Source organism: Heptranchias perlo, chromosome 5 (assembly GCF_035084215.1).
Source record: "Heptranchias perlo isolate sHepPer1 chromosome 5, sHepPer1.hap1, whole genome shotgun sequence".
NCBI lineage: Eukaryota > Metazoa > Chordata > Chondrichthyes > Hexanchiformes > Hexanchidae > Heptranchias > Heptranchias perlo.
Genome location: NC_090329.1, coordinates 89948168 through 89975688, shown reverse-complemented (window position 1 = coordinate 89975688; position 27521 = coordinate 89948168). Strand labels below are relative to the sequence as shown.

The window sequence follows — 27521 nt, the reverse complement described above, 5'->3', positions numbered from 1 at the left end:
AAATATTGGCCAGGAGATCTCTCCAGCTCTTCTTTGAATAATGCAATGAGATCTTTTACTCCCACCCGACAGGGCAGATGAGGTCTTGGTTTAACATCTCATTTGAAAAACCTCCATCAGTGCAGCACTGCCTCAGTACTGCACTGAAGTGTTAGGTTAGATTATGTGCTCAAGTCTCTAGTGGAAATTGAACCCACAACCTCATGCGCGTCATGATCAAAATAAATCCATTGTTGGAATGTGCACTTCAGTATACTTTATTATTCAAATTATAAAACTTAAATCTAAAAATCAAAATGTATATATTTTCTCCACAGATTGTGTCAAGATTTAAATTGTGGTGTGATTTGTGGTTTTGCTAAAATTTGTTCAAGGCATGTTTAATATATTTACTGGAGTATATGCAATATCTTCCCAATAATACAGATGCTATTTTATGCAGTAGATTATGACCAAGGGCAAGCTTTTCATTTGCCAAAGATGGCATCTTACAAGAAGCTTTATGATAGATTGAGGCAATGATTATGGAATTTGTATAAATGCACTTTTCATTTTCAGCATTCATAATGCCAAGGAAACCTAGTATTTTGCCAGGTTTAGCAAATACTTCCAAGCAAATATGATTAAGATCATTTTGGAATTGTTCCATACCAAATCCATCTAAATCATATAATAACCAGGGAAAGCAGCTTAGACTACAAAACAAGGGCAGGAAAAAACATGTCCGTTTATACTTCATTTAATGAATGGTTATTTACTTGATCCTTGACCTTAGGCTACAACTGCAGTTGATTATAAACATAAACAAACAATCATGAAACATATTTAAAAGCTACTGTATTTCTTCATACCGGACAGAATTCTTGAAACACAGGATTCATACGCATTCAAAACAGCACCAAGTCCAGATCAGTTATACTATACACACCCTACCTAATTGTAAGGCTGATAATTGTAACATTATAAATATAAGGACTTACTTCTCTTCATCGGGTTGGGTCCTATTTCACAGGACATTTACTTGAGCATGCTGCTCATTACAACATTCCAAGTAAGATATTGTACAGAGTGAACAGAATACATAAAATGTTCGTGATTATGCAGCGATGCAATTTTCCACATCGTCATCTACCAGATACCATGAAAAATTGCTCACGTATGTCCTAGCCACAAAAAGCCTAACAAATCAATCCCAGCCAATTACCACCCTATCAGCCTACTCCTAATCATCAAAGTGATGATAGCACTATTGATTCCTTCCAAGTGTACCTACTCACCAAAAATTGACAATTTGAAATACAACTCAATTTCTGTTTTAAAATAGTTAAACCTACAAATTTTTGTGTCAAAATATATACAAGTAAATCAATACCAAAAAGCAAACAGTTGGAAAAGGAAAGTTGATCAATAATTTAATCTTCACCAAAACGCCTTAAAGAATTTACCTTTCGCTGTTTTTATTTTATCCAAACGGTCATGTATTTATCTGGTTTATGAAGAGCAATTAGAATACAGTAATTAAGGAAGTATGACATTATGAGCTAACATTTAGACAATGCTTTATATCAATGACCACTATCGATGGTTGCGAGCAGACATCAGGTAAATCAAGGAAATCACCCACCCTTTTCGTACATTAAGCAAAGTATGATATAATTGGACTACACTGTCTGAAAAACGTGCTTATAAATAAATGTTATCAGGAATTTAGATGGAAGTAAACAGGGGGAAGAGTTTCTGAGCTTGAGCACAGAGGTTGGGAAAGACAGTGAGAGCAACGGAGTGTAGTGCTAACAGAGTGAGGACATTCAACTGGGGACTTGGTGCAGAGGGGGGGGGGGGGGAAGGAGGTGCTAAGTGATTTAAACAAAAGAGCTATTGACTAAGACTGAGTGGAGCCGCATGAGGAATCAAAACAAGGCAAGAAGGAGCATCGAGCGTAAGTCAATAAATATTTAGTTCATTGGTTAGTGTTTAAGTGGTTATTGTTTTAGTGTCAGATAAACAGTAAAGAATCTTTAAACTAAACAAACAGTTTAAATAACTGTTGCTGACATGGCAGGACATTCTTGGCCAGTCGCATGCACATCCTGTGCCGTGTGAGAACTCCAGAACACTGTGTCCTGGAAAACCACATGTGCAGGAAGTGGCGCCAACTGCTCGAGCTCAAAGTTTGAGCTTGAGGGATGGCAGGTATCACGACGGTGCATACGGAAAGCGGAGAGTTGCAAGGATAGGATATTTCAGGAGGCGGTCACCCCACGGCTACAGAGAGTTCAAGCTGAGAGAGAGTGGGTGAGCACCAGTCAGACTAGAAGGAACAAGCAGGCAGTGCAGAAGTCCCCTGGGAGTGTGGCACTCAAACTTCAAAGTCAAATATCAGTGAGTGGGGGGAGGGGGGGGGCAAAAGAAATGCAGCTGTCATAGGGGATTCAATAGTCAGGGGAATAGACAGGCGTTTCTGCAACCCCCGTGAGTCCTGCATGGTGTGTTGTCCTTTACCCTGCACCAAGGAGGCATCAGAGGGTGCAGAACATATTTGGGGGGGGGGGGGGGGGGGGGGAAGAGGAGAAAAAAAAAGAGGAACAGCCAGAAGTCATGGTCCATGTGGGTACCGATGACATGAGGGAAAAGGGTCGAGGTCCTGCAGTCAGAGTTTCAGAAGCTAGGGAGGAAGTTAAAAAGCAGGACCTCAAAAAGCTAGTAATCTCTGGATTACTCCCAGTGCCACTTGCTAGTGAGTATCGGAATAGTAGGAAAAGAAAGATTAATGTGTGGCTGGAGCAATGGTATCGGAGGGAGGGCTTCAGATTCCTGGTGCATTGGAACCAGTTCTGGGATAGGAGGGATCTGTTCAAGATGGACAGGTTGCAGAGCTGGGACCAATGTCCTCGTGGGGAGGTTAACTAGTGCTGTGGGGGAGGGTTTAAACTAATTTGACATGGGGTTGGGCACCCGGATGAAACATTAGAGAGGAGGAACGAGAAGCACAGAAGACTGGAGGAACAAGTAGCACTTGAGTAAAGCACAGTTCAGAAATAGGAGGGATCATACAGGGGGCAAATGCGAGGCAGTCTAAAATGAGATTGGAGTACATGTACGTAAAAGCACGCAGCGTGGTAAATAAGGTTGGTGAGCTGCAGGCTCAAGTCGCCACTTGGGACTAATATAGTGGCAACAACAGAGACCCGGCTCAAAGAAGGGGAGGATTGGGAACTTAATATTCCTGACTACAAGGTATGAGACTAGATTAGCAACTAATAAAAGGGAACCTAAAAGTCTATTATAAACACAAATAGTAAAAGGGTAGTCAAAAGGAAATGTGGGGCCAATTAGGGACAAAAAAAGATCTTCTTGTGGAGGCAGAGGCCATGGCTGAGGTACTAAATGAATACTTTGCATCTGTCTTCACTAGAGAAGAGGATGCTGCCATTGTAGTAGTAAAAGAGGGGGTAGTAGCGATATTGGATAGGATAAAAATAGATCAAGAGGAGGTAATTAAAAGATTGGCAGTACTCACCAAAGTAGAAAAGTCACCTGGTCCAGATGGGATGCATCCGATGTTACTGAGGGAAGTAAGAGTGGAAATTGCAGAGGCTCTGGCCACAATTTCACAATTCCCCTTCAATATGGTGATGGTGCCGGAGGACTGCAAATGTTACACCCAGTTCAAAAAAGGAGGGATAAACCCGACAATTACAGGCCAGTCAGCCTAATGTCGGCGGTGGGGAAACTTTGAGACACAATCATCCGGGACAAAATAAATTGGCACTTGGAAAAGTATGGACTAATAAATGAAAGTCAGCACAGATTTGTTAAAGGAAAATCATTTTTGACTAAATTGATTGCGTTCTTTGATGAATTAATGGAGTGGGTTGATGAGGGTAGTGCTGTTGTTGTAGTGTATATGGACTTTCAAAAGGCATTTGATAAAATGCCACATAATAGACTTGTTAGCAAAATTAAAGCCCATGGGATTAAAGGGACAGTGGCAGCATGGATACAAAATTGGCTAAGGGACAGAAAGCAGAGAGCAGTGGTGAATGGTTATTTTTCAGACTAGAGGAAGTATACAGTGGCGTTCCCCAGTGGTCAATACTAGGACGACTGCTCTTTTTGATATGTATTAATGACTTGGGGAGGGTATCAAAGTTTGCAGATGACATGAAAGTCAGAACTGTAGTAAACAATGTGGAGGAAAGTAACAGACTTCAGGAGGACATACACAGACTGGTGAAATAGGCAGATACACGGCAAATGAAATTTAATGCAGAGAAGTGTGAAGTGATGCATTTTGGTAGGAAGAATGAGAAGAGGCACTATAAACTAAATGGTACAATTTTAAAGGGGGTGCACACACACACAAATCTTTGAAGGTAGCAGAACAAGTTGAGAAGGCTTTTTAAAAAAGCATACGGGATCCTGGGCTTTATTAATAAAGGCAGAGTACAAAATCAAGGATGTTATGCTAAACCTTTATATAACACTGGTTAGGCCTCAGCTGGAGTATTGTGTTCAATTCTTGGCACCACATTTTAGAAAGAATGTCAAGGCCTTGGAGAGGATGCAGAAAAGATTTACTAGAATGGTACCAGGGATTAGGGACTTCAGTTACGTGGAGAGACTGGAGAAGCTGGGGTTGTTCTCCTTAGAAGTTAAGGGGAGATCTGATAGAGGTGTTCAAAATCATGAACTGTTTTGACAGAGCAAATAAGGAGAAACCGTTTCCAGTGGCAGAAGGGTCGGTAACCAGAGAGCACAGATTTAAAATGATCGGTGAAAGAGCCAGAGGCGACATGAGGAAAAACTTTTCCCCCCCCCCCTGCAGCGAGTTGTAAAGATCTGGAATGCACTGCCTGAAAGGGTGGTGGAAGCAGATTCAGTAGTGACTTTCAAAAGGGAATTGGATAAATACTCGAAGAGAAAAAAATTATTGGGCTACGGGGAAAGACATGGGGAATGGAGCTAATTAGATAGCTCTTTCAAAGAGCCAGCACAGGCACTATGGGCTGTACCTACTGTGACACTACATTATGTGAATCAGGATTTGTCTCAGACTTTTTCCGAAAGTGGAATAGCATGATTGTTAAAATTATAATGCAAAGATGAGCTAATAATAGTGAATCATTAAGAAGTATTTAATTGTTCATCAAACACACGGACTGCAGCGGTTCAAGAAGGCGGCTCACCACCACCTTCTCGAGGGCAATTAGAGATGGGCAATAAATGCTGGCCTCGCCAGTGACGCCCACATCCCGTGAACGAATAAAAAAAACAATGGGGCACAGGGCAAAAATACACATTTAATAACTGATTTGCTACAACCGAGTTAAACCCAAGGCTTTGAATGTAATAGCAATCGGAAAGAATTGCACATAAATATCAGAAAATGAGGAAAAAGGACATTTCATATACCATAACTTGACAGATCATTGTGCAAATAAATATGAAAGGTGTATTAGTGTATAACTCATTTCAGGAGTGTTTATTAAAATAAATCCTTTGGAACTCTCAATGGCATAGTGGCTAAAGCCACCAGTCCAAGTAGAAAGTCACGGGTTTGATGCCTGATCTGCACTAAGTTAGCTCACCGTACTCAGGGCAGCAGTTGGGCAGCTACAATTGCCTTGAGCACCCTGTGCTCTGGAATAAACAAAAAAAAGTTCCCACTCAGGACAGCTAGCCAGCATTTAATGGTGGAAAGTGTGTATAAGATGACACTGAATGAGGACAATACATATCTTGGCAGTGGTGCCCTCCAGCATTAAATAGGCTGCCAACACTCACCATCTAGGCTCATGTATGAAAGATGTCCCTTTGGATCATGTGCGGAGGACAGCCAGCACCATGAAACTATACTTCAGTAAAAGTTGGTGCATTCGGTGGAGAAAAAGGGGAAAAAAATTGGAGGACAAGTGAACTAAGCCCTTTAAAAAAAAGGATACTCAATAGCACGTTGCTAAATATGATAAATGTGAAAGTTTGGATGAGATAAACAGTGAGAGGGGAAGTATTAAGGAGATTAGTATCTTTGAAAGTAGATAAATCACCAGGCCTGGATGAAACGTATCCCAGGCTGTTGAAGAAGCAAGGGAAGAATTAGCGGAGGGTCTGACCATCATTTTCCAATCCTCACTGGATACAGGCATGGTGTCGGAGGATTGCAGAATTGCTAAGGGTGTACCATTGTTTAAAAAGGGAGCGAGGGATAGACCGAGTAATTACAGGCCAGTCAGCCTAACCTCGGTGGTGGGCAAATTATTGGAATCAATTCTAATGGACAGGATAAACAAACAGTCACTTAGAAAGGCACGCAGTAATCAATGACAGTCAGCATGGATTTGTTAAGGGAAGGTAGTGTCTGACTAACTTGATTGAATTTTTTGACGCCGTAACAAGGAGGGTCAATGAGGGTAGCATGTTTGATGTAGTCTACGTGGATTTTAGCAAGGCTTTTGACAAGGTCCCATATGGCAGACTGGTCAAAAAGGTACAAGCCCATGGGATAGAAGGGAAAGTGGCAAGTTGGATCCAAAATTGGCTCAGTGGCAGGAAGCAAAGGGTAATGGATGATGGGTGTTTTTGTGACTGGAAGGCTGTTTCCAGTGGGGTTCCACAGGGCTCAGTACAAGGTCCCTTGCTTTTTGTGGTATAAATTAATGATTTGGACTTAAATGTAGGGGGCATGATTAAGAAGTTTGCAGATGATACAAAAATTGGCCGTGTGGTTGATAGTGAGGAGGAAAGCTGTAGACTGCAGGAAAGTATCAGTGGACAGGTCAGGTGGGCAGAAAAGTGGCAAATGTAATTCAATCCGGAGAAGTGTGAGGTAATGCATTTGGGGAGGGCAAACAAGGCAAGGGAATACACAATAAATGGGAGGATACTGAGAGGTGTAGAGGAAGTGAGGGACCTTGGAGTGCATGTCCACAGATCCCTGAAGGTAGCAGGACAGATAGGTAAGGTGGTTAAGGCGGCATATGGAATACTTTCCTTTATTAGCCGAGGCACAGAATATAAGAGCAGGGAAGTTATGCTAGAACTGTATAAAACACTAGCTGGGCCACAGCTTGAGTACTGCACACAGTTCTGGTCACCACATTACAGGAATGATGTGATTGCACTAGAGTGGGTGCAGAGGAGATTTACAAGGATGTTGCCAGGACTGGAGAATTTTAAGCTATGAGGAAAGATTGGATAGGCTGGGGTTATTTTCTTTGGAACAGAGGAGGCTGAGGGAAGATTTAATTGAGGTGTATAAAATTATGATGAGACTAGATAGAGTGGATAGGGAGGATCTATTTCCCTTAGCAGAGAGGTCAATAACCAGGGGGCATAGATTTAAAGTAATTGATAGAATTAGAGGGGAGCTGAGGAAAAATGTTTTCACCCAGAGGATGGTGGGGGTCTGGAACTCACTGCCTGAAAGGGTGGTAGAGGCAGAAACCCTAATCACATTTAAAAAGTACCTGGATATGCACCTGAAGAGCCATAGCCTACAAGGCTACGGACCAAGTGCTGGAAAGTGGGATTAGGCTGGGTGATTAATTTTTGGCCGGCGGGGGCACAATGGGCTGAATGGCCTCCTTCTGTGCAGTGAATTTTCTATGATTCTATGAATTTGAGGGAGCTGGAGGTAAGCAGTGTAGTTGGAAGCATAAAATTACAGCGAGGTATTAACAGAGTAAGTGAATGGGCAAAACTGTGGCAAATGGATTTCAATGTAGGCAAGTGTGAGATCATCCACTTTGGACCTAAAGGATAGATCAGAGTATTTTCAAAATGGTGAAAAGCTCGAAACAGTGGAGGTGCAGAGACTTAAGGGTCCATGTACATAGATCATTAAAATGTTATGGATAGCTACAGAAAATAATTAAAAAGGTCTGATAGAATACTGGCCTTAATAACTAGGACTTGAATACAAGGGGGTAGAAGTTATGCTGCAGCTATAGAAAGCCCTGCTTAGACCACACCTGGAGTACTGTGTGCAGTTCTGGGCACCACACATTAGGAAGGATATATTGGCCTTGGAGGGAGGGCAGAGTAGATTTACTAGAACGATACCTGGACTCCAAGGCTTAAATTACGAGGAGATTTTTCACAAATTAGGATTGCATTCCCTGGCATTTAGAAGATTAAAGGGGTGATTTGATCGAAGTTTTCAAGATATTAAGAGGAACTGATAGGGTAGATAGAAAGAAACTATTTCTGCTGGTTGGGGAGTCTAGGATGAGGGGACAGAACCTAAAAAATTAGAGCCAGGACTTTCAGGAGTGAAGTTAGGAAACACTTCTACACGCAAAGGGTGGTAGAAGTTTGGAACTATCTTTCGCAAACAGCAGTTAATGCAAGCTCAATTGTTAATTTTAAATCTGAGGTTGATGGATTTTTGTTAACCAAAGGTATTGAGGGATATGGGGCTAAGGCAGGGATAGTTAGGTCTCAGGTCAGCCATGATTTCATTGAATGGTGGAACAGGCTTGAGGGACTAAATGACCCCCTGTTCCTATGTTCCAGTTCTTGAGATCACATCGTATAGAAGGATTAACAGCTGACACGTGGTCAGTGTGATCTCCTGGAACGGTTTTGATCGTCTGAGGGGAACGGAGAGGAATCTTCGAGTATTTTTTCCTCCTTATTGGCCCTGGGATCTTCTGCTTTTTGCCCTTTCCCAGAAGATTACATGGTTGCAGGCAGGGTAGGAAATGTCTAGTTGTGATGCGCCAGCCATCTCGTGTGGGGCAGGATTGATGAATCAGCTGGACATTTCCTGCCATTTTCGTACGTTTGTCATGTACCATATACATGAAGATCAAATGAACTGTGCTGGTCATGCCCACGAGTAAAAATTAAAGATGCAGTATGAAAAAAGTTTTAAAATTGCCTCATATTACTGTGGAATTTTTAGGTTATAACATAGAAAGTGCTTTAATGCTTCTCATGTAAAATGGTTTTGACCAACCTCCTGAAAAGCCCATTATTGGCAGGTAAAATTCCAACCACTGCTTTTTTATTATGTAAACTATTAGTCAATTTAAATTTCTAACATCAAATTTCTGGCACTGTAAACATTCACAAGAGTATTAAAGGTATTAGGGCCAGCATATAACCTTTACTGCTTACAATGAACTCCTCACTTAAGTTACTTGAGAAGCTGATTTTAAAACACTCATTTATTCTCCCAATCAACGACATAGAAGGAGATTAGAGTTGCAAGAAATGATTACAATACATTGAACCGGAACTTGCTCAGAGCAGTGTGGCAACATTCGCAGCAGTTCCTGCGAATTAAATGTATGAATTTACTTACTGCGAACTCCGTGGCGTGGACTTGTGTGATTTGGAAGTTTTCAAAAAAAAAATGCGCGACATCAACCCAGCCTCTGAACAGCACGGGTTGATTCGCATGGGAAATATACGAGAGAATGGAAGGCGCCCACAAAATCTGTCAGGAAGACAAGTCACGCCCACAGTAGGCAAGCAAATTCATTCATTTAAAGTAATATTCTGTATTGTAAATAAAAAAATATAACAAGTCAAAAGTAATTTAATTAAATTGAGGAGACAAGTGAATTTTTTTTAAATTTAAAATTCTTTTAATGACCAAAAGTTACGAGTAATATGAGACCCCACATTTTAAAAATTTCATTTTTTTTTCCAGTTGTTTGACAGTCAATAAGTCATCATGCTTTTAAAAAGTAGTGTAGACCTGGTATTTTTCAGCGTACCTTTTGGTGGCGTAAGTAGTTACGTTCCAGCTGGGCAAGTTTACGATTTTTCAGTGATTTCAATGATTATGGCATGCGATTCCCCTTTAATTCGCAGCTGTCAAATCGCCGGCAAACCAATAGGAGCAAGTTCACGATTTCCAGGTTTTAGTGCGTATATGCAAATGCGGGAACTTGCTCCTTTGATTCGCCGTCGGAGACAGAGGATGCCCATTGAGGTACCCCGTTTGTTTGGTGAGCAATTTTTGGGCCATTATTTCTGGATCAGTAAAAAAATTGAGCGAAGAAAACTATCTGCATACATCAATCACATTCTAAAGTGTTAAAAGTATACTGAAAAAGACTGAAAGACACGCTGGCTTACAGCCAGAATTTACAAGAACCTGGCAATCCCCAAACTTCATTCACCAAACAGCAATTACCTGGTTGACCCGAGCACCTAATTAGGCCACTTCCCCACAGGGAGCGCCTCAGCAATGGCCTTAAAGAGACAGGCCAGGCTTGCAGCTAAAGATCACAACCATGCACCCAGCCCCAGAATGCCAGTGCGCAATGCCCTATGCCAAAGGAGATTGGCTATTTTATTTGAAAGTATGCACTCCCACAGTGTGCAGTTATACTGCACAAATCAATCTGAAACAGCACAAGTTTTGATTCACATTGATAATCAAGCTGAAAGTTATACTGGCTCAGCATTGAACCCATTTCCTTGCAATTTGAGAGCCACTTTATGCACGGATAATGGAAGCAGGAAATGGCTAGGCAGGCAAGGATGGATGGTCATGCACATATTCTACAGCTCAGTTGCATGTCGTTTCTGCAGGTACAGTGTAAGCTTTATGAATGTGCTCTGGAGAGAGATTGGTTTTTAAAAAAAAATGGAAGACAGTACTTCTAAATGTTTTGTTGCTGCCCTGACATATTATGGTATTTGGTTTGGGGATTCCTTACACACTGAGGCTTTAATTGTATCATATACAGCTGTGCATCTGAACTTGGAGGCTGGAGTTATACTACACTCTGTCCACAACAGATCAGGACTGTAACCTTCTACTGGATTTCTGACCAGAATATGGTATGTATAAAATTACTTATCTGACACCCAAGTTATACTAACAATTTTGAATTGTTGTGAAGTGAAAGTTTGCACTAATGCTAATATAATGGCAGTCAAAAATAGTTTTAAACAGATGGTTTTTTAAAATCACAGATGGATCAATCATGCCTGTCAAATGAAAGACAGTGACCTTATACTAGGTTCTTAAAGTTGATTGAAGAAAATAAAATGTGCACATTGGAAGAGTCACCTTTCAGTACAATTTAGATGGGATTTTCCATTTAGGCATGGTATTTCTTCCCTTTCCCTGGTTACAGCCACAAAAAGTCAGGATTGAGTTGACAACATCTATGGTATTTTCCCCAAAATAGCAACGGAAGTTGTGATATAGTCATGTAAAGGAGGAACAATTAGTTGACTTCTGGGCAAGTCACTGTGTCTAGTTCTCAGATTTTCATTTGCACCAACAAAAACATCCATGGCACAGGAAGACCGTTAAGATGCATGAAGTGGACTGAGGATGGAAAGAGTCTGTAATGACAGCCTTATCTTGGTGAGGTTCCCTGCATCCTAATATGTGCATACTACAAAATGGCAGCCACAGCAAACCTTTGCTTCAGCATCAATTAATTTTTCTCCTTAAAGAGGAAGCATCAATCGTCCTTTAAAGAATTAAGCAGCTAAAAATGCTTTTTCTAAAAAATTAAGTCCACTTATAAAATACAATTTTATTCAAACATCAAGTGTGATGATACCAAGGGCGGTACTATGGAAGGCAGTGCTTCCATAACTAAACTAGTAACAATCAGTAATATAGTCTGGATTAACGGACTATCCATGATGGTTATTTCTCCTCCCTTATACTGAAGGGCTCAATAACTGCTCCTAGACAGTTCATTTATTTAAAATTATAAGAACTCAATGTTCAACTGATATATTTCCACAAAACACACAGAAATATTCATCCTGCCTTTAATTTTTACAATAATTAAAGGCCAGAATTTGTTTTTAAAATGATAGCCTGTGCTTAAAGGTTAAGGAACTCCCCTGCAGACATTACACACCCAGCCTGAAATTGTGCTGTGAAAGCAGTCTCAGATCTCCACCCATTTGCCAGGACCAGAACCCTGACCACCGGCACTGCCCTCCCACCCCCCCAATTACCAGAGTCAGGCAGGCTCAAGACTCAAGTGTTTACTGAAAGGAGCCCCTTAGTGCTGACCGACAGATAGATTGATATTCAAAATATACATAAAATAAAATATATATACTTTAAAGCTGTGGTAACCCAAATCTAAGATGGATTCCATTTGCTTTGATAAAATCTAAAATGGCTGCTAAGACACAAGGTCTGCAATCCAGTCATTCCAGAGAGAGAATTAGGTTGTGCGCTTTTAATCATTGTGAACTAGCTTGAGCAGGTGGTCAACATGTCTCCTGATGTTTGGCCTGCAGATAACATGTATTCCAACTACCAGCTTTTCAACCCAGATGTCAGTTTGTCTACATTTATACAAAACAGTTTTTTTTCCCCCAATGGCACTGGAGATTGCCAGTATCAACCAATCAAATCAGTTGGAAGGTGGGACTGGAGCCTGTCAGACTCAGGTTGGAGGGTGGACTAGAATTAATCAAACTTTACTTTCTCCCATTGTTTTTTGTGCACAAACATGAGGTAACATTTTTTTAAAATAAGCAGTTCATTTCTGAGAGTTGCAGTTATGCGTGTGTTAATTTAGTGTTTGACCTGGAAAAAAAGTTACATATAACAAAGGGACTGCTAAAATGCAGTTTCACAAACCTGGAGCATGGCAGGTTATTGTCTTGTATGAAATTTACTTTCTTCAATACTGGTTGCAGCTGCTTTTTGGCAATAGTGGATTTTCTGTGCTGTGAATGCATTAAATGGCTTTATTTAACAATTACGGTCGCACTCCTTGTGGAATTGACATGCTTTAGAAACGAGAGATTTTTTTGCCAATGATGTAGTGCCCATTGCACAGTGAAGTGGAGCTTAAATGATTTTGCAACAGCTTTTTGCAAGCTTGTGATGAATTTGGACTAACCATCAGTCTAAAGAAAGACAGTGACCACATTAGAGGTTGTATTCAAATTCTGCTACCTAGCAACTACTGTATCGGATAACTTACCTCCAGATAACTTATCTCTAGATAACAAGCTAAACTCTCACATCGGAAATGCAGCAACTACATTCAACCAATTGACACGTGCGTGCGGAATAGGAAATTAATATTGATACTTAGCGATGCAGGTCCACCAAACTTGTGTTCGGAGCACGCTCCTGTATGGCAGTCAGACCTGGACCACCTACCACCATGAGAGAAGACTAAACTCTTTCCACACCAGCTGTCTCCGGCCTATTCTAAATATCAAGTCAGAAGACAAAGTTCCTGACACTGAAGTACTTAAGGAAGCTCAGTTGCCAAGTCTAATAACTTTACTCAGACGCCACCAGTGACTAGATCGATCACAAGTGCCCCCATTGTACTCCTCCAGAAGGTATAAGAAGGGCGAGTGCGGGAGGATTTCTTCATTGTGAAAGCGTTTGAGAGATTGTGGGGACTGGATAGATTCAGGGACCGGGATGGACAGACCCAGGTCTTGTAGATCTATCTATCCATCCAGTATTCCAAAGGATCTTGTGTATGGAGGAGTTGCAGATGCTTCAAGGCTGCTGGGCTGACCTAGGCTCAGGTTCAAAGACTTGACAACTTTTAACATCAATACTGCAAGCTGGGAAGATGTGGTTCACAACAGGCTATATTAACAGGGCTGTGCTGCATCAGGGAGCCAAAGAGGCTGAAGAGAGGTGGCCGAGAAAGATGAAAGGGAAGAGAGCAAAGAGGAAAGTGCATCAGGCGTCAAGAGTTAATACATCCGGCTCTGTGATTTACTCCTGCACCATCTGTGGCAAGGAATGTCGCTCGAGGATTGGACTCTTCAACCACTCACTATGTTGCTAAGTAACTAAAGTAACTAAACTGCTTTGGCACTTACACGTTCGTCTTTCGAGATATGTGGTTTTCATCAAGAAACAAAATAGGTTGCAGTAATGATAAATTTTACTTAACTAAAAATATTATACATTCACTCAATTGCAATAGTCTCCAAATAAACACCAACTCAAATATCAAAAATGTTCTGAATGTGGGGGATGGGAACATTCTCTGAAAATATTTCTCATGCCTTCAGCATTCTCATGCCCCCTTCAGAAATTTCTAAATCATTTTGCTGCTAACTGCTTTTGTGTACTTCAATAAAAAAGTGCTGAAAACGTAAGCGGTACCTGCAGCCTAGGTTATGACAAGCCCATCTGCCATTCTACTCTCATTCCAACTATTTGTTTTCATATTTTGTAGGTCTATGTTCAGAACTGTTTTTGAGCAGTCAACTTTTTTGGTGTTGATTCAGCTTTTTTGAAGCTGATCAGCTATTGTTGGTTTTCCAGAGTGGCTTTTATGAGACAATGAGGTACTGAAAGCAGTACAGATTCCAGTGGGTGTATACTTTCCAAATCATTCCATAGAGTCTTCCTCAGGGATGGCTTGTGTGAATTGATACTGCTATAATGGTAGACTAAAACACAATTTCCGATTATCACATATTAACTAGGCCACTGCTGCACATTAAAACAAGTTGCATTTACATAGGATGCTTTTCTGTGAAAGGTACTAAGGAGCTTCACAGAAGTGTAATCAGACAAAATTCAACACCAAGCCAAAGGAGATTTCAGGAGGGTGATTAAAAACTTGGTCAAAAAGATGGGTTTTAAGGAGGAGGGGGGAGATGGTGAGGCAGAGGCGTTTAGGGAGGGAATTCTAGAGCCTTGGGCCTAGGCGGCTGAAGGCACAGCCTACAACGGTGGGGTGGAATGAGTGGGGGATTCACAAGAGACCAGAGTTGGAGGAATGCCGAGTTCTCAAAGGGTTGCAGGGCTGAAGACGGCTACAATGATGGAGAAAGGCAAGGCCATGAAGGAACTGAAATATAAGGATAAGAATTTTAAATTTGAGGCCTTGAGGGACCAGCAGCCAATGTAGGTCAACAAGCACAGGGGTGATGAGTGAGAAGGTGCAGGATAAGATACGGGCAGCAGAGTTTTGGTTGAGCTTAAGATTATGGAGGGTGCAAATGAGAGGCAGGCCAGGAGAGCATTGGAATAATCGAATCTGGAGGTGACAAAAGCACAGATAGAGACTGCAGATGTCACAAGGCATGATCCCATTGCTTATTGTGATTTTAAGATTCAGTGTACTTTATTTCTTAAGTTATTATATTAAAGGAATCAAATGTATCCTAGGCCTACTAGTTCTTTACTTCTGGCATGGGTGCTAATATCCAGCCAGATGCACTAAACTCCATGAGCATTTAGGCTTACATATTCCACATGTAAACCCTGTACATGAGGAAATATCTAAGCCATGTCATCGACCTTAAACTCTTTCTTTCTCCACAGATTCTGCCTGACTTGAACATTTCCAGCATTTTCTGCTTTTATTTCAGATTTCCAGCATCCGCGGTGTTTTGCTTTTGATTTAGCAATGTATTCTGTTTACCAAGAGGCAAGAAAAGGTTGATGTTCTGTTTTACTCCAAGAGACTGTTCCACTCCAATAAAGATAAGACGAGCTGGAGAATATCTGGCTTGGTAACTGAACATTCTAGATATATGCATTTCTAATTCCTACTTGTACTATATAGTATGTGTCTACTATTTTTGCTTCTGTACATTATTCAATTGTAAATGAAATTGAGTAGTTCAGGGTGATATTTTCTGAGGGAATCCTATGTAAATTCTATTAAGTTATTCACCACTAAAAAGATTAGAACCAGGCTATGGTAGTGAAAGATGCTGATTTCAGATCAAAAGGGCATGGTCCACTTACGGAAATTGATATTGGGTCATTTGAACGAGAACAGTGTTGGAAAATGTTTGAACTGCAATAACGGGCCAGCTGCAAGCAACTCAAAAGACAACAAAATCATTTATTTTAAACTGTTTCCAAATTAAAATTTGCCTTATTTTTTATAGAAACTGTAGATTATTTAAATGTGTGCTCCTGAAATGGAATATGAAATTCAAGTCATTGCAAGGTTAGGAAATATTACAATTAAAAAATTAAAGATATGGCCCATCTGAACTGAAGAGTCAGTAAACTAGTGCATATTTTGCAATATTCTTTCAAAACACCAGATTCAGCAGACTGTACTGAGATTTAGTTCCTATGAACAAGAATCTGTGGGTGAGACTATTAAAAACAGACTGATGAGTAAGTTTTCCTACACATAAAACAGACTACCACGGAATTTTATCCATATGAAATAACTCCACTGAGGACTGATTAAGTTACACAAAAGAGAGAAAAAAAAACAAGTCTCCAAAATTTTCACCCAATTCTGGACAGGCGCCGAAAATGTCTAGAAAGCTTCAGGGTTAGTCCCAAAAGTAACACTAACATTAGTAATGAATCTATTTGTAACTGGAAATAACGAAAATTAAAGAAAGAAAGTACAGAGGGAACAAAATCACCATAGTGCGATGATTTCTCATATACCAAGTGGAAGGAAACGCATGTACCTTTCAGTCACAGCCTGCATGAACTCTTCCACAAGATCATCATATGCTTGACCTCTCACTCGTTTGTGTCTTAGTCCAATGTACAAAGGATCTTTCAACAACTCCTGCCAAAAGACAGCACAACAAAATTTTAGTTTCAAGGCAAAACTTCAAAAAAATACAACAGATCTTGTTCTATTAACAAATGTATTCATTCTTAAAATAGCATATGCCAAACAAACAGACCATTCCCTTTCCTTAATAGGAACTCCTCACACAAGGAATTGAGGGGTTACTGAAAATTCAGAATTCTCAAAACATGAATAGATTCACAAAGATGCTTGATGTTTTTACAAAATGGTCTTCAACTCAGCAGCATTTGCCAGTGCTTTAAAGCCTAGCAGCTGATTTCAGAGACATTGGTTGAGGTCCAAGAGCAGCTTGTTTGTCTTCCCTGACCATGCCCCATCCTTGACTGAACAAAAGACCATAAGTAGTCAAAATATACCTTCAAAAAATAATGTTTTCAATAAAAAGGGAAATATTTAACTTTGCCAAAACAATCTTAAAGCATATATTGTTGCAATCTTTAACAGAACATGAATTACATATAATTGCATGGAATTTTACAATACAGAAACAGGCCATTTGGCCCAACAGATTGATGCCAGTGTTTATGCTCCATACAAGCTTCCTTCCACCTTACTTCATCTCACCCTATCAACATATCCTTCTGTTCCTTTCACCTTCATGTACTTACATAGCTTGCCCTTAAATGCATCTATGGTATTCGCCTCAACCACTCCATGTGGTAGCAAGTTCCACATTCTCATCACTCAGTAAAGAACGAAGGGTCTACATCTGTTCTCTCCACATATGCTGGCTGACCTTGCCTCTAGCACTCAGATTTCCAGCATTTGCAGTTTTTTTGCTTTGTTTTTTAATACATTAATGCAATCTTGCCGTGCACAACTATACTGTATATTAAAGCAAGCAACCACAGTGATATCTCGAAGATTACATACAAACATAAGAACTAGGAGGAGTCGGCCATAGGGCCCCTTGAGCTTGCTCTGCCATTCAATAAGAATAACTCAAGATTATGGCTGATCTTTGGTCTCAACTCCACTTTCCTGCCTGATCCCCCATCCCCCTCAATTCCACTAAAGTCCAAAAATCTGTGCCTGCCTTGAATATACTCAATGACTGAGCATCCACAGCTCTCTGGGGTAGAGAATTCCAAGGATTCACAACCGTCTGAAGAAATTCCTCCTCATCTCAGTCTTAAATGGCCGACCCTTCATCCTGAGACTATGCTCCCTAGTTCTAGACACTCTAGCCAGGAGAAACAATCTCTCAGCATCTACCCTGTCAAGTCCTCTCAGAATCTTACATGTTTCAATGAGATCACCTCTCATTCTTCTAAACTCCAGGAGAGTACAGGCCCATTCTACATAATCTCTCATAGGACGACCCTCATATCCCAGGAATCAATCTAGTGAACCTTTGTTGAACTGCCCATAAAGACATTGCAATTGTGCAATTTAAAATCACAAAAGGTGGGGTGGGGTCTGAACCAGAAATATTAGCATCTGAACAGAGAGACTGTGTATTTTCTCCATGTAATTAGCAGTTTGGTTTGGAGTGAAGAATCTGGCCATGAGATAAGGCAAAAGTGACAAAACCATGTGGGACAAGCAGCTTGATTTTTTCAAAAATTCACAGTTAACAATGGCAGCAGTTACTATGAGACTTTGGCTCAGTGGTAGCACTCCCACCTGATTCAGAATGTCGTGGGTTTCACGTTCCACTCCCGGACTTAACCACATAATCTGGGCTGACACGTCAATGAAGAAGTGCTGTATCATGGGAAGTGCTATCTTGCTGAGATGTTAAATTGAAACCCTGTCTGCATGCACCAGTGGATGTAAAAGATCCCATGCCAATTTTCAAACTAGAGTAGGAATCAACCAACACTACCAAAAACAACAGATTCATCATTTGATTTGCTGTTTGTGCTGTATGCACATTGAAGCTTAAACGCCTCCTACCATTCTCACCCCAATCCATCTCAAATAACTCATCCAACTGAAAAGAATTCATTCCCTTAATCATTTCAGAAACCTCAATCATATCTCCAAGACTCCATAATGAAAATTGCTGCAACTCATTCAGCCGTTTATCCTGATAAATAAAACCTGGGAATCATTTTGTCACCTTGGTGCCTTCTCCAGGATGCCGATATGCTCCATTACTTGTGGGGAGCAGAAATATACATTGTACTCCAAGTGCAGCAGTACTAAAGCCTTGTACAACCTAAATACAGCATTTAATTTTATATAGTACTGACCTAGTAAAACAACCAAAAAACCTCTGTCTTCCCAATGACCTCATCACACACCTCGTGGACCTTAAACTATGACCCCCAGGACCCTCCCCTGCTGCATAACCTTTAACAGGTACCCATGCTTTATTCACATGCCTGCAGGTTCCTGGACCCAAATACATAACACTGCACTCATCCTCATTTTCTTTTAGTAAGTGGCTCTAGTAATGTGGGGTGCATCTCTAACATCTAGGGTAGAGGACACTGGTTGACATTTCAGATGTGGACCCTTCATAAGAAAACATCTGTTAGGTGTCTGTGCCCATCCATTGGTCAATTTGTTCTTATGTACAGCAGATCTATCTGGTTTCTCCAATATTTCCTGCTTTCAGTCAATTTGCACAGCAAGGTCCCACAAACAGCAATGAGATGAATGGCCAGTTAATCTATTTTGGTGGTGTTGGCAGAGGATTAAATGTTAGCCAACACACAGAACTCTTTGCACTTCAAAAAAAGTGCCATGGAACCTTTTACACCCATCTGAACAAGCTGATTAGCCTCAATTTTACATCTCTTCTGAAAGACAGCACACCTGACAACACATCACTGCCCCAGTACTGCACAGAGTGTCAGCTTAGATTATGTGCTCAAGACCATTCTGGGACTTGGAACACAAACTTTTGACTCGAGGTTGATTTGCTACCACTGGGCCAAGATGACAGTGGATGAGAGGGCTCATGGCAATTCAGTAAACTAATTACAAATATTGAGAATTTCTGTTTGACCATTCAGCAACACTACAATACCAGAAATTGTGCATTTAAAGTTGAACCCATGTTGGTTGAAAAGTCATCTGTAACCATGATCCTGTACCAAAAGTCCAATTGAAATATACCACAAAGCCCAAGATCAGGACAAAAAGTTAAGCATCTCCTTAAAAAGCTGAACCCCAATGGCATATTTTCTTAGCTCTCAAAACCCTATACATGCAGCTAGCTACTTCACAGCTTATCTTTTCTATACTTGTCAGGTGGCATTGTCCCAGAGCGTAAAGTAGCAAAACATTGTTCCTATTCATCAAAAGGATAACAAAAAAAAAATCAATCCAGAATAACTATAAACCAGAATCAGTGAAACAAATCAAAGCTTATTGAAATTACAGAAAATGCGAAGCTGCTCTAACATCTCAATCACAACTGAATCTCTGGTTGTCAATTCACCTTGGTCCATAATTGGGAGTTATTTTCTCAAGACTAGTATGAACTTAGCAAAATTGATTCTCATCTCACCAACTCAGATTAGTTTGATAATTAGTTTCATAAATCTAATCCAGACAGAATGTGTGCTACAAGTAGGTTCAATGGAGAATTAAATTAATTTGGATTTGTTCCACTCTAGTCCACAAGGTGAAAGATAAAGTATTCCAACACTGAATACCTGCTTTAATCCTTTGGGTCGACCATTCTCCTGTGCAAAGTTATCAATTGCTATTAAGGGGATACTTAGGTACTAAATATGCTGTGGCTAATTGCCCTTTATGGAAAATGGGAAGAGAACTCAAATGTATGGTGGCCTATTTGGTTACAAAGTGAACTGGGAAAAAGTAAACCATTGTACTCTATGAATCAGACTCCCAAGGCTGCTTAAAAAGAAAAATATGTCCATAGCGAATTGGTTCTCATCCTCCAAGAGAAATGGAAATAAAGCAAGCCTTTTCTAATCCCCATGCTCAGAAAAAAAGGGAAAATTACACCATCACTTATTGACATTAAGCCTTCAGCCCAGATTTCAAGTGTCTGAATCCCCTGAAAGAAAGGAGCTAATGCCATCTCAGATAGAAAGATACTCCACCTTAGCAAGGAGCTATTCTAATCCAAGGAGAAGAATCATAGGGAGACCTTTCTTCTCAGCTAGTATTTTCAAGGGTTTTTGGAAGTATACCATCCTACCATAGTACGTGCTGTTGCTTCCAGTTTTAAGTATGTATTTGCAGCAATCCTAACCTGGCCTGCACAAGTACTTTTGTAAACATTGTAGCCTGATATGGCATGTATTCTCATATGGTCAAAGAGTATTTGGCTCCATCAGCAAATGTTTTTTTTTGCAAGGGCAACAAATATAAAATTACCGTACAATCTGATTTACACTACCTATCCTACGCTAAGTGCAAACTCCTAGCCTCAGCATACAAACATGAAATCTGTTATTTCTGATGAACAATGTACACTGAAATATTGGCCCATCTTTTAACACAGACGGACCCAACGTACATTTCCAGAATTTGTATTTTTTCTTCTTATCTGATGTTTTAGGAATGATAACTGCACTTCCAACAAGCTATATTGTCGAGTACCCTACAAAGGTCCAAACACAGCCAATCAGTCTGGCCTTTTGCCTAGGGAGGGTGTACGGCACAAAGATCAAAATGGGGAAAAAATCTTTCTAAGATAAAAACAGAAAATGCTGGAGAAGCTCAGCAAGTCAGGCAGCATCTGTGGAGAAAGAAACAGTTAAGTTTCAGGTCAAAGCCCTTTCGTTAGAACTGGAAGATGTTAAAGTTTTTAAGCAGGTACAGAGCCAGAGAAAGAGGGGGGAGGGGGAGGAGAGAGGAGGAAAGAACACAAGGGAAGGTCTGTGAAATGGTAGAGGGCAGGAGGGATTAAGTGACAAAAGGGATGATGGTGCAAAGCAAGGAAGGTGGTAACAGGACAGGTTAAGAAACAAAAGATTGGTCAGGAGTAGCTGTAAATGGCAACAGCAGAACCATTACCAGCACTAGCTGATCAAAAAAATGGGAGCAGTGGTTATGAAAATCAATGAGTCTGGAAGGTTGTAAAGTGCCTAAACAAAAGATGAGGTGCTGTTCTTTGAGCTTACACTGAACTTCATTGGAACAGTGTAAGGGGCCAAAAGACAGAGGGGGATTGGGATGGGGAATTAAAATGGCAAGTGACTGGCAGGTCAGGGTCACGCCTATGGACAGAGCGGAGATGTTCAGCAAAGCAATCACCCAATCTATGTTTGGTCTCCCCAATGTAGGAGTCTTACTTCTTACACCTCTGCCCTCACCCCCTCCCTTCCCTCCCAAAACCATTATAAGGGTCCCTTGTCCTCACCTTCCAACCTGCCAGCCTCCACATTCAACACATCATCCTCTGCCATTTCCGCCACTTCCAGCGCGATCACACCAAACACATCTTTCCCTCCCCTCTCAGCATTCCGAAAGGGACCGCTCCCTCCGTGACACCCTGGTCTACTCTTCCATCACCTCCAACATCCGCTCTGCTCCCCACGGCACCTTCCCGCGAGCACAAGAGATGCAACACCTGCCCCCTTCACCTCCTCCAGGGCCCAAACACTCCTTCCAGGTGAAACAGCGGTTTACTTTTACTTTTCAATTTAGTATACTGTATTCGCTGCTCAATGCGGTCTAGACAAAACGCAGATTGGATGATCGCTTTGCAGAGCACCTCCGCTCAGTCCGCAAGCGTGACCCTGACCTGCCGGTCGCTTGCCATTTTAATTCCCCTTCCCACTCTTACTCTGACCTCTGTCCCTTACATTGTTCCTCAAGCCTATGTTGAGCTTCATTGGAACAGCACCTCATCTTTCATTTAGGCACTTTGCAACCTTCTGGACTCAACACCAATTTTCATAACCACTGCTCCCATTTTTTCAGTCAGCTAGTGCTGGTATTGGTTCTGATGTTGCCATTTACGGCTACTCCTGACCAATCTTTTGTTTCTTAACCTATCCCATTACCACCTTCCTTGCCTTGCACCATCATCCCTTTTGTCATTTAATCACTCCTGCCCTCTACCCTATCACAGACCTTCCTTTTTGTTCTTTCCTCCCCTCCCCCTTTCCCTGGCTCATTACTTGCTTAAAAACTTTAACACCTTCCATTCTGATGAAAGGTCTTTGAACTGAAACGTCAACTCTTTCTCCACAGATACTGCCTGACTTGCTGAGCTTCTCCAGCATTTTCTGTTTTTATTTCAGATTTCCAGCATCAGCAGTATTTTGCTTTTTTTTTTAAGGTTTGCTTGGGCAACTACAAAATGCTTGTAGCGTAGCAAAGCATAGTTTCCCTGCATTGCAACAGTGACTACACTTCAAAAGTACTTAATTAGCGGTGACGTGATTTGGTATGTCCCGAGAATGTAAGAGTTGCTAAATAAATGTAAGCTCTTTCTCCTGTCACATGGCACACAGCACCATTCCACAAAATCACCAGGCCCTCATGACACTGAACACGGTGCATTGATACTTTGGTGTCCATGAAGTCAGTGTTTTCCACTTATAGTTCTCTCAAAACAGCCGCCAAAACATAACTGATGTTGGAATACTTATTTAATTAAAGGGAGATTGGGGGGGGGGGGGAACAAAGCTTCAAACACAAATGAAAAATTCGGTAATAGTTATTAACTTAAACTAAATTATAGTACATTTATTTAAGCAAAGGACCATCACATTCAATTTTTTTTTTAAATCTACAAATCGACTGCATTTCCTTATACACATCATGGTCATATTACTGGCACTCTTTCTTTAAAAGGCAACTTGTTTTTCACGCAAATTGTGAAATTCCACCCACAACACATTTTTGAACCAAAACCTTCTTTGACTTGTGCCCAACTTGGCAAAATCATCTAGTGCCTCCCCTTCATGCAGTTTACTTGAGGCTAACATTTTCTGTATATTTAAGCCAAATCTGTATTAATGTTTCTCATTCTTGCTATAAATTACAAGAGATAATAAATTTAGGTTAGTAAACTATAATAATCAAGGAGATTTTCTTTATTGCCTTTTCTTCATATCATTTACTTTTCCACTAATGAATTTGGGCAGCAATGTTAAAGTTTGAAAATTCTGTGTCATCTCAGCTGCTACGTAAAGAGCTGTTGACTTAATTGTTTTTTTTCCCATGCATCTCATAATGCACTTATGCATATCTTTCTTAGAGTGAAATTGTTTAAAGTATGGCAATTAGCATACCTTTCCAGTGACTCTGACAGACTGTTTTGGGTGGAGGGAATTTAAAAAGTCTCCATAATAAGTTTAACAAGCCTAACAGACAGCTTTTGTTCTGTTGTGGAGAACATAAAATAGTAAAATGGCATACATTAGTCTGAGTGAAGCAGCCCATTAGGCCTAATGTACACTCCGAAGGTCAGTGTGTGTAGGCATGAACTTAATGATGACATATTTCGGAACACATTCGACTGCCCACGTATTTGATAAAACTAAAACCATTGCTATACAAGATGATTCCATGAGCCATTCAAAACAAAATGCTAAAGGAAACGCAACCCGACTTTATAAATTTTACATTTTAAAGAATTCCTCATGAACGCAATTTTATGCCAAATGCTCTACCATGCGACGCTATGTTGTGTAGTTTAAAATTTGCACCTAGCCTGCTCCATTCTTTCCTTTACTTGACAGGCATTCTGGCCAAAGTGAGATCATAGTGGATATAATGCATGCAAGTGTCTCACTCAGTAGTAGCATTCTCGCCACTGAGTCAGAAGGTTGTGGGTTCAAGTCCCACTCCAGACACAAGCATGAAATCTGGGCTGACACTCCAGTGCCATACTGAGGGAGTGCTGCACCATCAGCGGTGCCGTTCTTCGGATGAGACGTTAAAGCGAGGCTCTGTCTGCCCACTCAGGTTGACGTAAACGATCCCACAGCACTATTTCGCAGAGTAGGGGAGTTCGCCCCACTGGCCAACATTTATCCTTCAACCATCATTAAAACAGATTATCTGATCATCACATTGCCGTTTGTGGGACCTTGCTGTGTGCAAATTGGCTGCTGCGTTTCCTACATTACAACAATGACTACACTTCAAAAGTACTTAATTGGCTGTAAAGCTCACAGAACACTTAAATATATATAGAAAGAAACATTGCAGTACAACAACTTACTTTTTAACGTAGTAAAATGTCCCAAGGTACTTCACAGGAGCAATCATCAAACAAAATTTGAACTCCGAGCCACATAAGGAGATATTCGGACGAGTGACTAAAAGCTCGGTCTAAAAGTGGGTTTTATGGAACTTCTTAAAAGGAGAGAGGTAGAGCGGTTTAGGGAGGGAATTCCAGTGATAAGGGCCTAGGCAGCTGAAGGCACAGTCGACAATGATGGAACAATGAAAATCGGGATGCGCAACAGGCCAGAATTGGAAGAACGCAGAGATCTCGGAGGATTGTAGAGCTGGAGGAGGTTCTGGAGATAGGTAGGGGCGGAGGCCACGGAGGGATTTGAAAAAAAAAACAGGATAAGGATTTTAAAACCGAGGCGTTGCCAGACTGGGAGCCAATGTAGGTCAGCGAGCACAGGGGTGATGTTAGGATACAGGCAGCAGTGTTTTGGACGAGCAAGTTTACAGAGGTTGCAAAGAGAGACCAGCCAGGAGAGCATTAGAATAGTTGAGTTTATGCCATATGTCTTTTCTAAAGCTTTTCTATAGTATTCATTCATGGGAAAATTCTTGTAGTTTTGTTGCACTACGTCACCATAAACTTTACTTGGGGAACAGACACTAATTGTGTTCATAGTTTTCATGGAATTAAATGGTTCTAAAGCTTCTAACATTTTTAAGAATACACAGCACTCCCATGTTCTCTGTGAAAATGAAAGGAAAAACAAAGAATTGGGGGAAGAAAATTCTAATGTCTCCAGTGGATGGGTTTTGAAGAATTGGCATTATACTTGAAGTAACTAGTGCACCTTTACTACAAACATTTAAAAAATGGAACTAAAAGTGCACGTGGCATGTGAATCGGCAGCTGTGACGAATCAACAGCGTAAGATTCTACAGCGTTTTGAATAATAGTTGCCAGTTTTGCTCAACACTCTAAATAGAAGTTAAAATGAGTTCTGCTTAAAACGGTCATATGGTTTCAAATGGCTCAAGTGCTATTTTGATTGCAACTTTCCATATCTAAGAAGAATTGACCTTTTTACTGTTAGACCACATTGGATATTTCCTCTTTGGTATTAATTCTGCCACACCAACACAAAAAAGCTCAAGCCCTTATGAGCTACTGCATTCTTCTTTGACAACATAAAGTGGCACTTTATGCCATTCAATGTAACATTTGAGAGCCTGAAAGGCTTCCTCAATTAGCACATAGAATAAACCTACTGTCCATTGTGTTTTAAATTTCCTTCCACAGAGATAATCAGTAGGGATACAAGTGTGTTTTTTTCCTCCAAAAAGGTTACCTCAACATATTCATCTTTTTACATAAAAACACATCTTAAAAAAATCTCTGAACAAAGCTGATGAGATCTGAAGTTTTTGCCTGATTTTTCTCATCATTTATTTGGCAGTATGATTCCTGTGCTGGCCTCCATTTGAATGTGTGGCTTTAACCATGACAAGTACATAAATGTTCCACTACTCTCATCGCAATTTGCAGTTCAGTGCCTGGAGACACAGAAGGCTGCTTCCTATCCTATGCCAAACGCAGAGGTTGTTTCACCCCAGTTGTTATTTTGCTTTATGGAACAAATGCAAATATGATTCAGAGTAGAGGAATCCTGATGTACATATACATTTTATCTTTCAGTTATCATATACCACTGTGAGCCTTTCAAATCTCTATAAGCTGCCTGAAACAGGTCTGTTTTGATAAGATCTGTTTTCAAGAAACCTATAGAAGTGTTCAATAATCGCCAGCAAGTCTGCTCTGAGAGAATGCTGGAATTGAACCATAGTTGGCAATTGCCAAATCAAAAAGTTTCCATACTTTGAATAGAATCCTGATGCAGTTAACCTCAATAATCAAGCTTTCTGCCAATGGAATTTGCTTTGGAGCTCTTAGCCTGCCCACAAAATACATTGCTAACAGCCCCCCTTCCACAATTATCACAGCACATATTTGAAGTAGGTTCTCATCATCTACAACAGCACTTTGTGTACTTTATGCTGGATTCATTGCCTTTGGTCCCTGTCGCAAACTCCATTCCGTAGCCACTGACACTATCCCTCTCCCTGGTCACTATCTGAGGCTGAACTAGACTGTTCGCAACCTTAGCATCCCATTTGACAGATGAGCTTCAGACCACACATGCACTCAATCACCAAGATTGCCTACTTCCACCTCTAACATCGGCCATCTCTGCCCTGGCCTCAGCTCATCTGCTGCTGAGAACCTCATCCATGCTTTTGTTACCTCTAGACTCGACAATTCCAATGCTCTCCTGGCTGGCCTCCCATCCTCACCCTCCATAAACTTGAGCTCATCCAAAACTCTCCTGCCTGTATCCTAACTTGTTCACCCATGCTTGCTGACCTACATTGGCTCCCGTTCGGGAAACTATTTTAAAATTCTCATACTTGTTTTCAAATCCCTCCATGGCCTCACCCCTCCTTGGCTCTGTAACCTCTTCCAGCCCTACAACCCTCTTAGATCTGTGCATCCCCAAATCTAATCGCTCCACCATTGGCGGCCGTGTCTTCAGCTGCCTAGGCCCGAAGCTCCGGAATTTCCTCTCTAAACTTCTCCGCTTCTCTATCTCTCTCTCCTCTAAGACACTCCTTAAAACCTACCTCTGATCAAGCTTTTAGTCACCTGTCCTAATATCTCGTGGTTTGGTGTCAAATTTTGTTTGATATTGCTCCCATGAAGCACCTTGGGACAATTTACTACATTAAATACTCTATATGAATGCAAGTTGTTGCAGTTGGATTTCTCAGTATCTTAAAACACTTGAACATTTCTTGCTGAGCTATTCACTGACCAGATGAAAGCAAATAGTACGTATATGCCTACCAAGGTAACTGTAAAGTAGTAAATACACTAACCCTATCAAAATA

General features: G+C 40.8%; 1 protein-coding gene and 1 long non-coding RNA gene across 4 annotated transcripts in view; one reads left to right on the top strand and one right to left on the bottom strand.

The window, feature by feature from the left end:
• The window catches only part of me1 (malic enzyme 1, NADP(+)-dependent, cytosolic), a 409773-nt gene that overhangs the window by 151800 nt on the left and 230452 nt on the right, over nucleotides 1-27521 (bottom strand). For all 3 annotated transcript variants that reach the window (XM_067984787.1, XM_067984785.1, XM_067984786.1), the window contains exon 6: nucleotides 16384-16487. In XM_067984787.1, the coding sequence (XP_067840888.1) occupies nucleotides 16384-16487 (104 nt within the window). The remainder of the gene's footprint in view (nucleotides 1-16383; nucleotides 16488-27521) is intronic.
• LOC137321921 (uncharacterized) overlaps nucleotides 1843-27521 on the top strand; it is a 102604-nt gene continuing 76925 nt past the window's right edge. Inside the window, exons 1-2 of the long non-coding RNA XR_010962924.1 lie at nucleotides 1843-1939; nucleotides 10710-10803. This is a non-coding gene — a long non-coding RNA (uncharacterized lncRNA). The remainder of the gene's footprint in view (nucleotides 1940-10709; nucleotides 10804-27521) is intronic.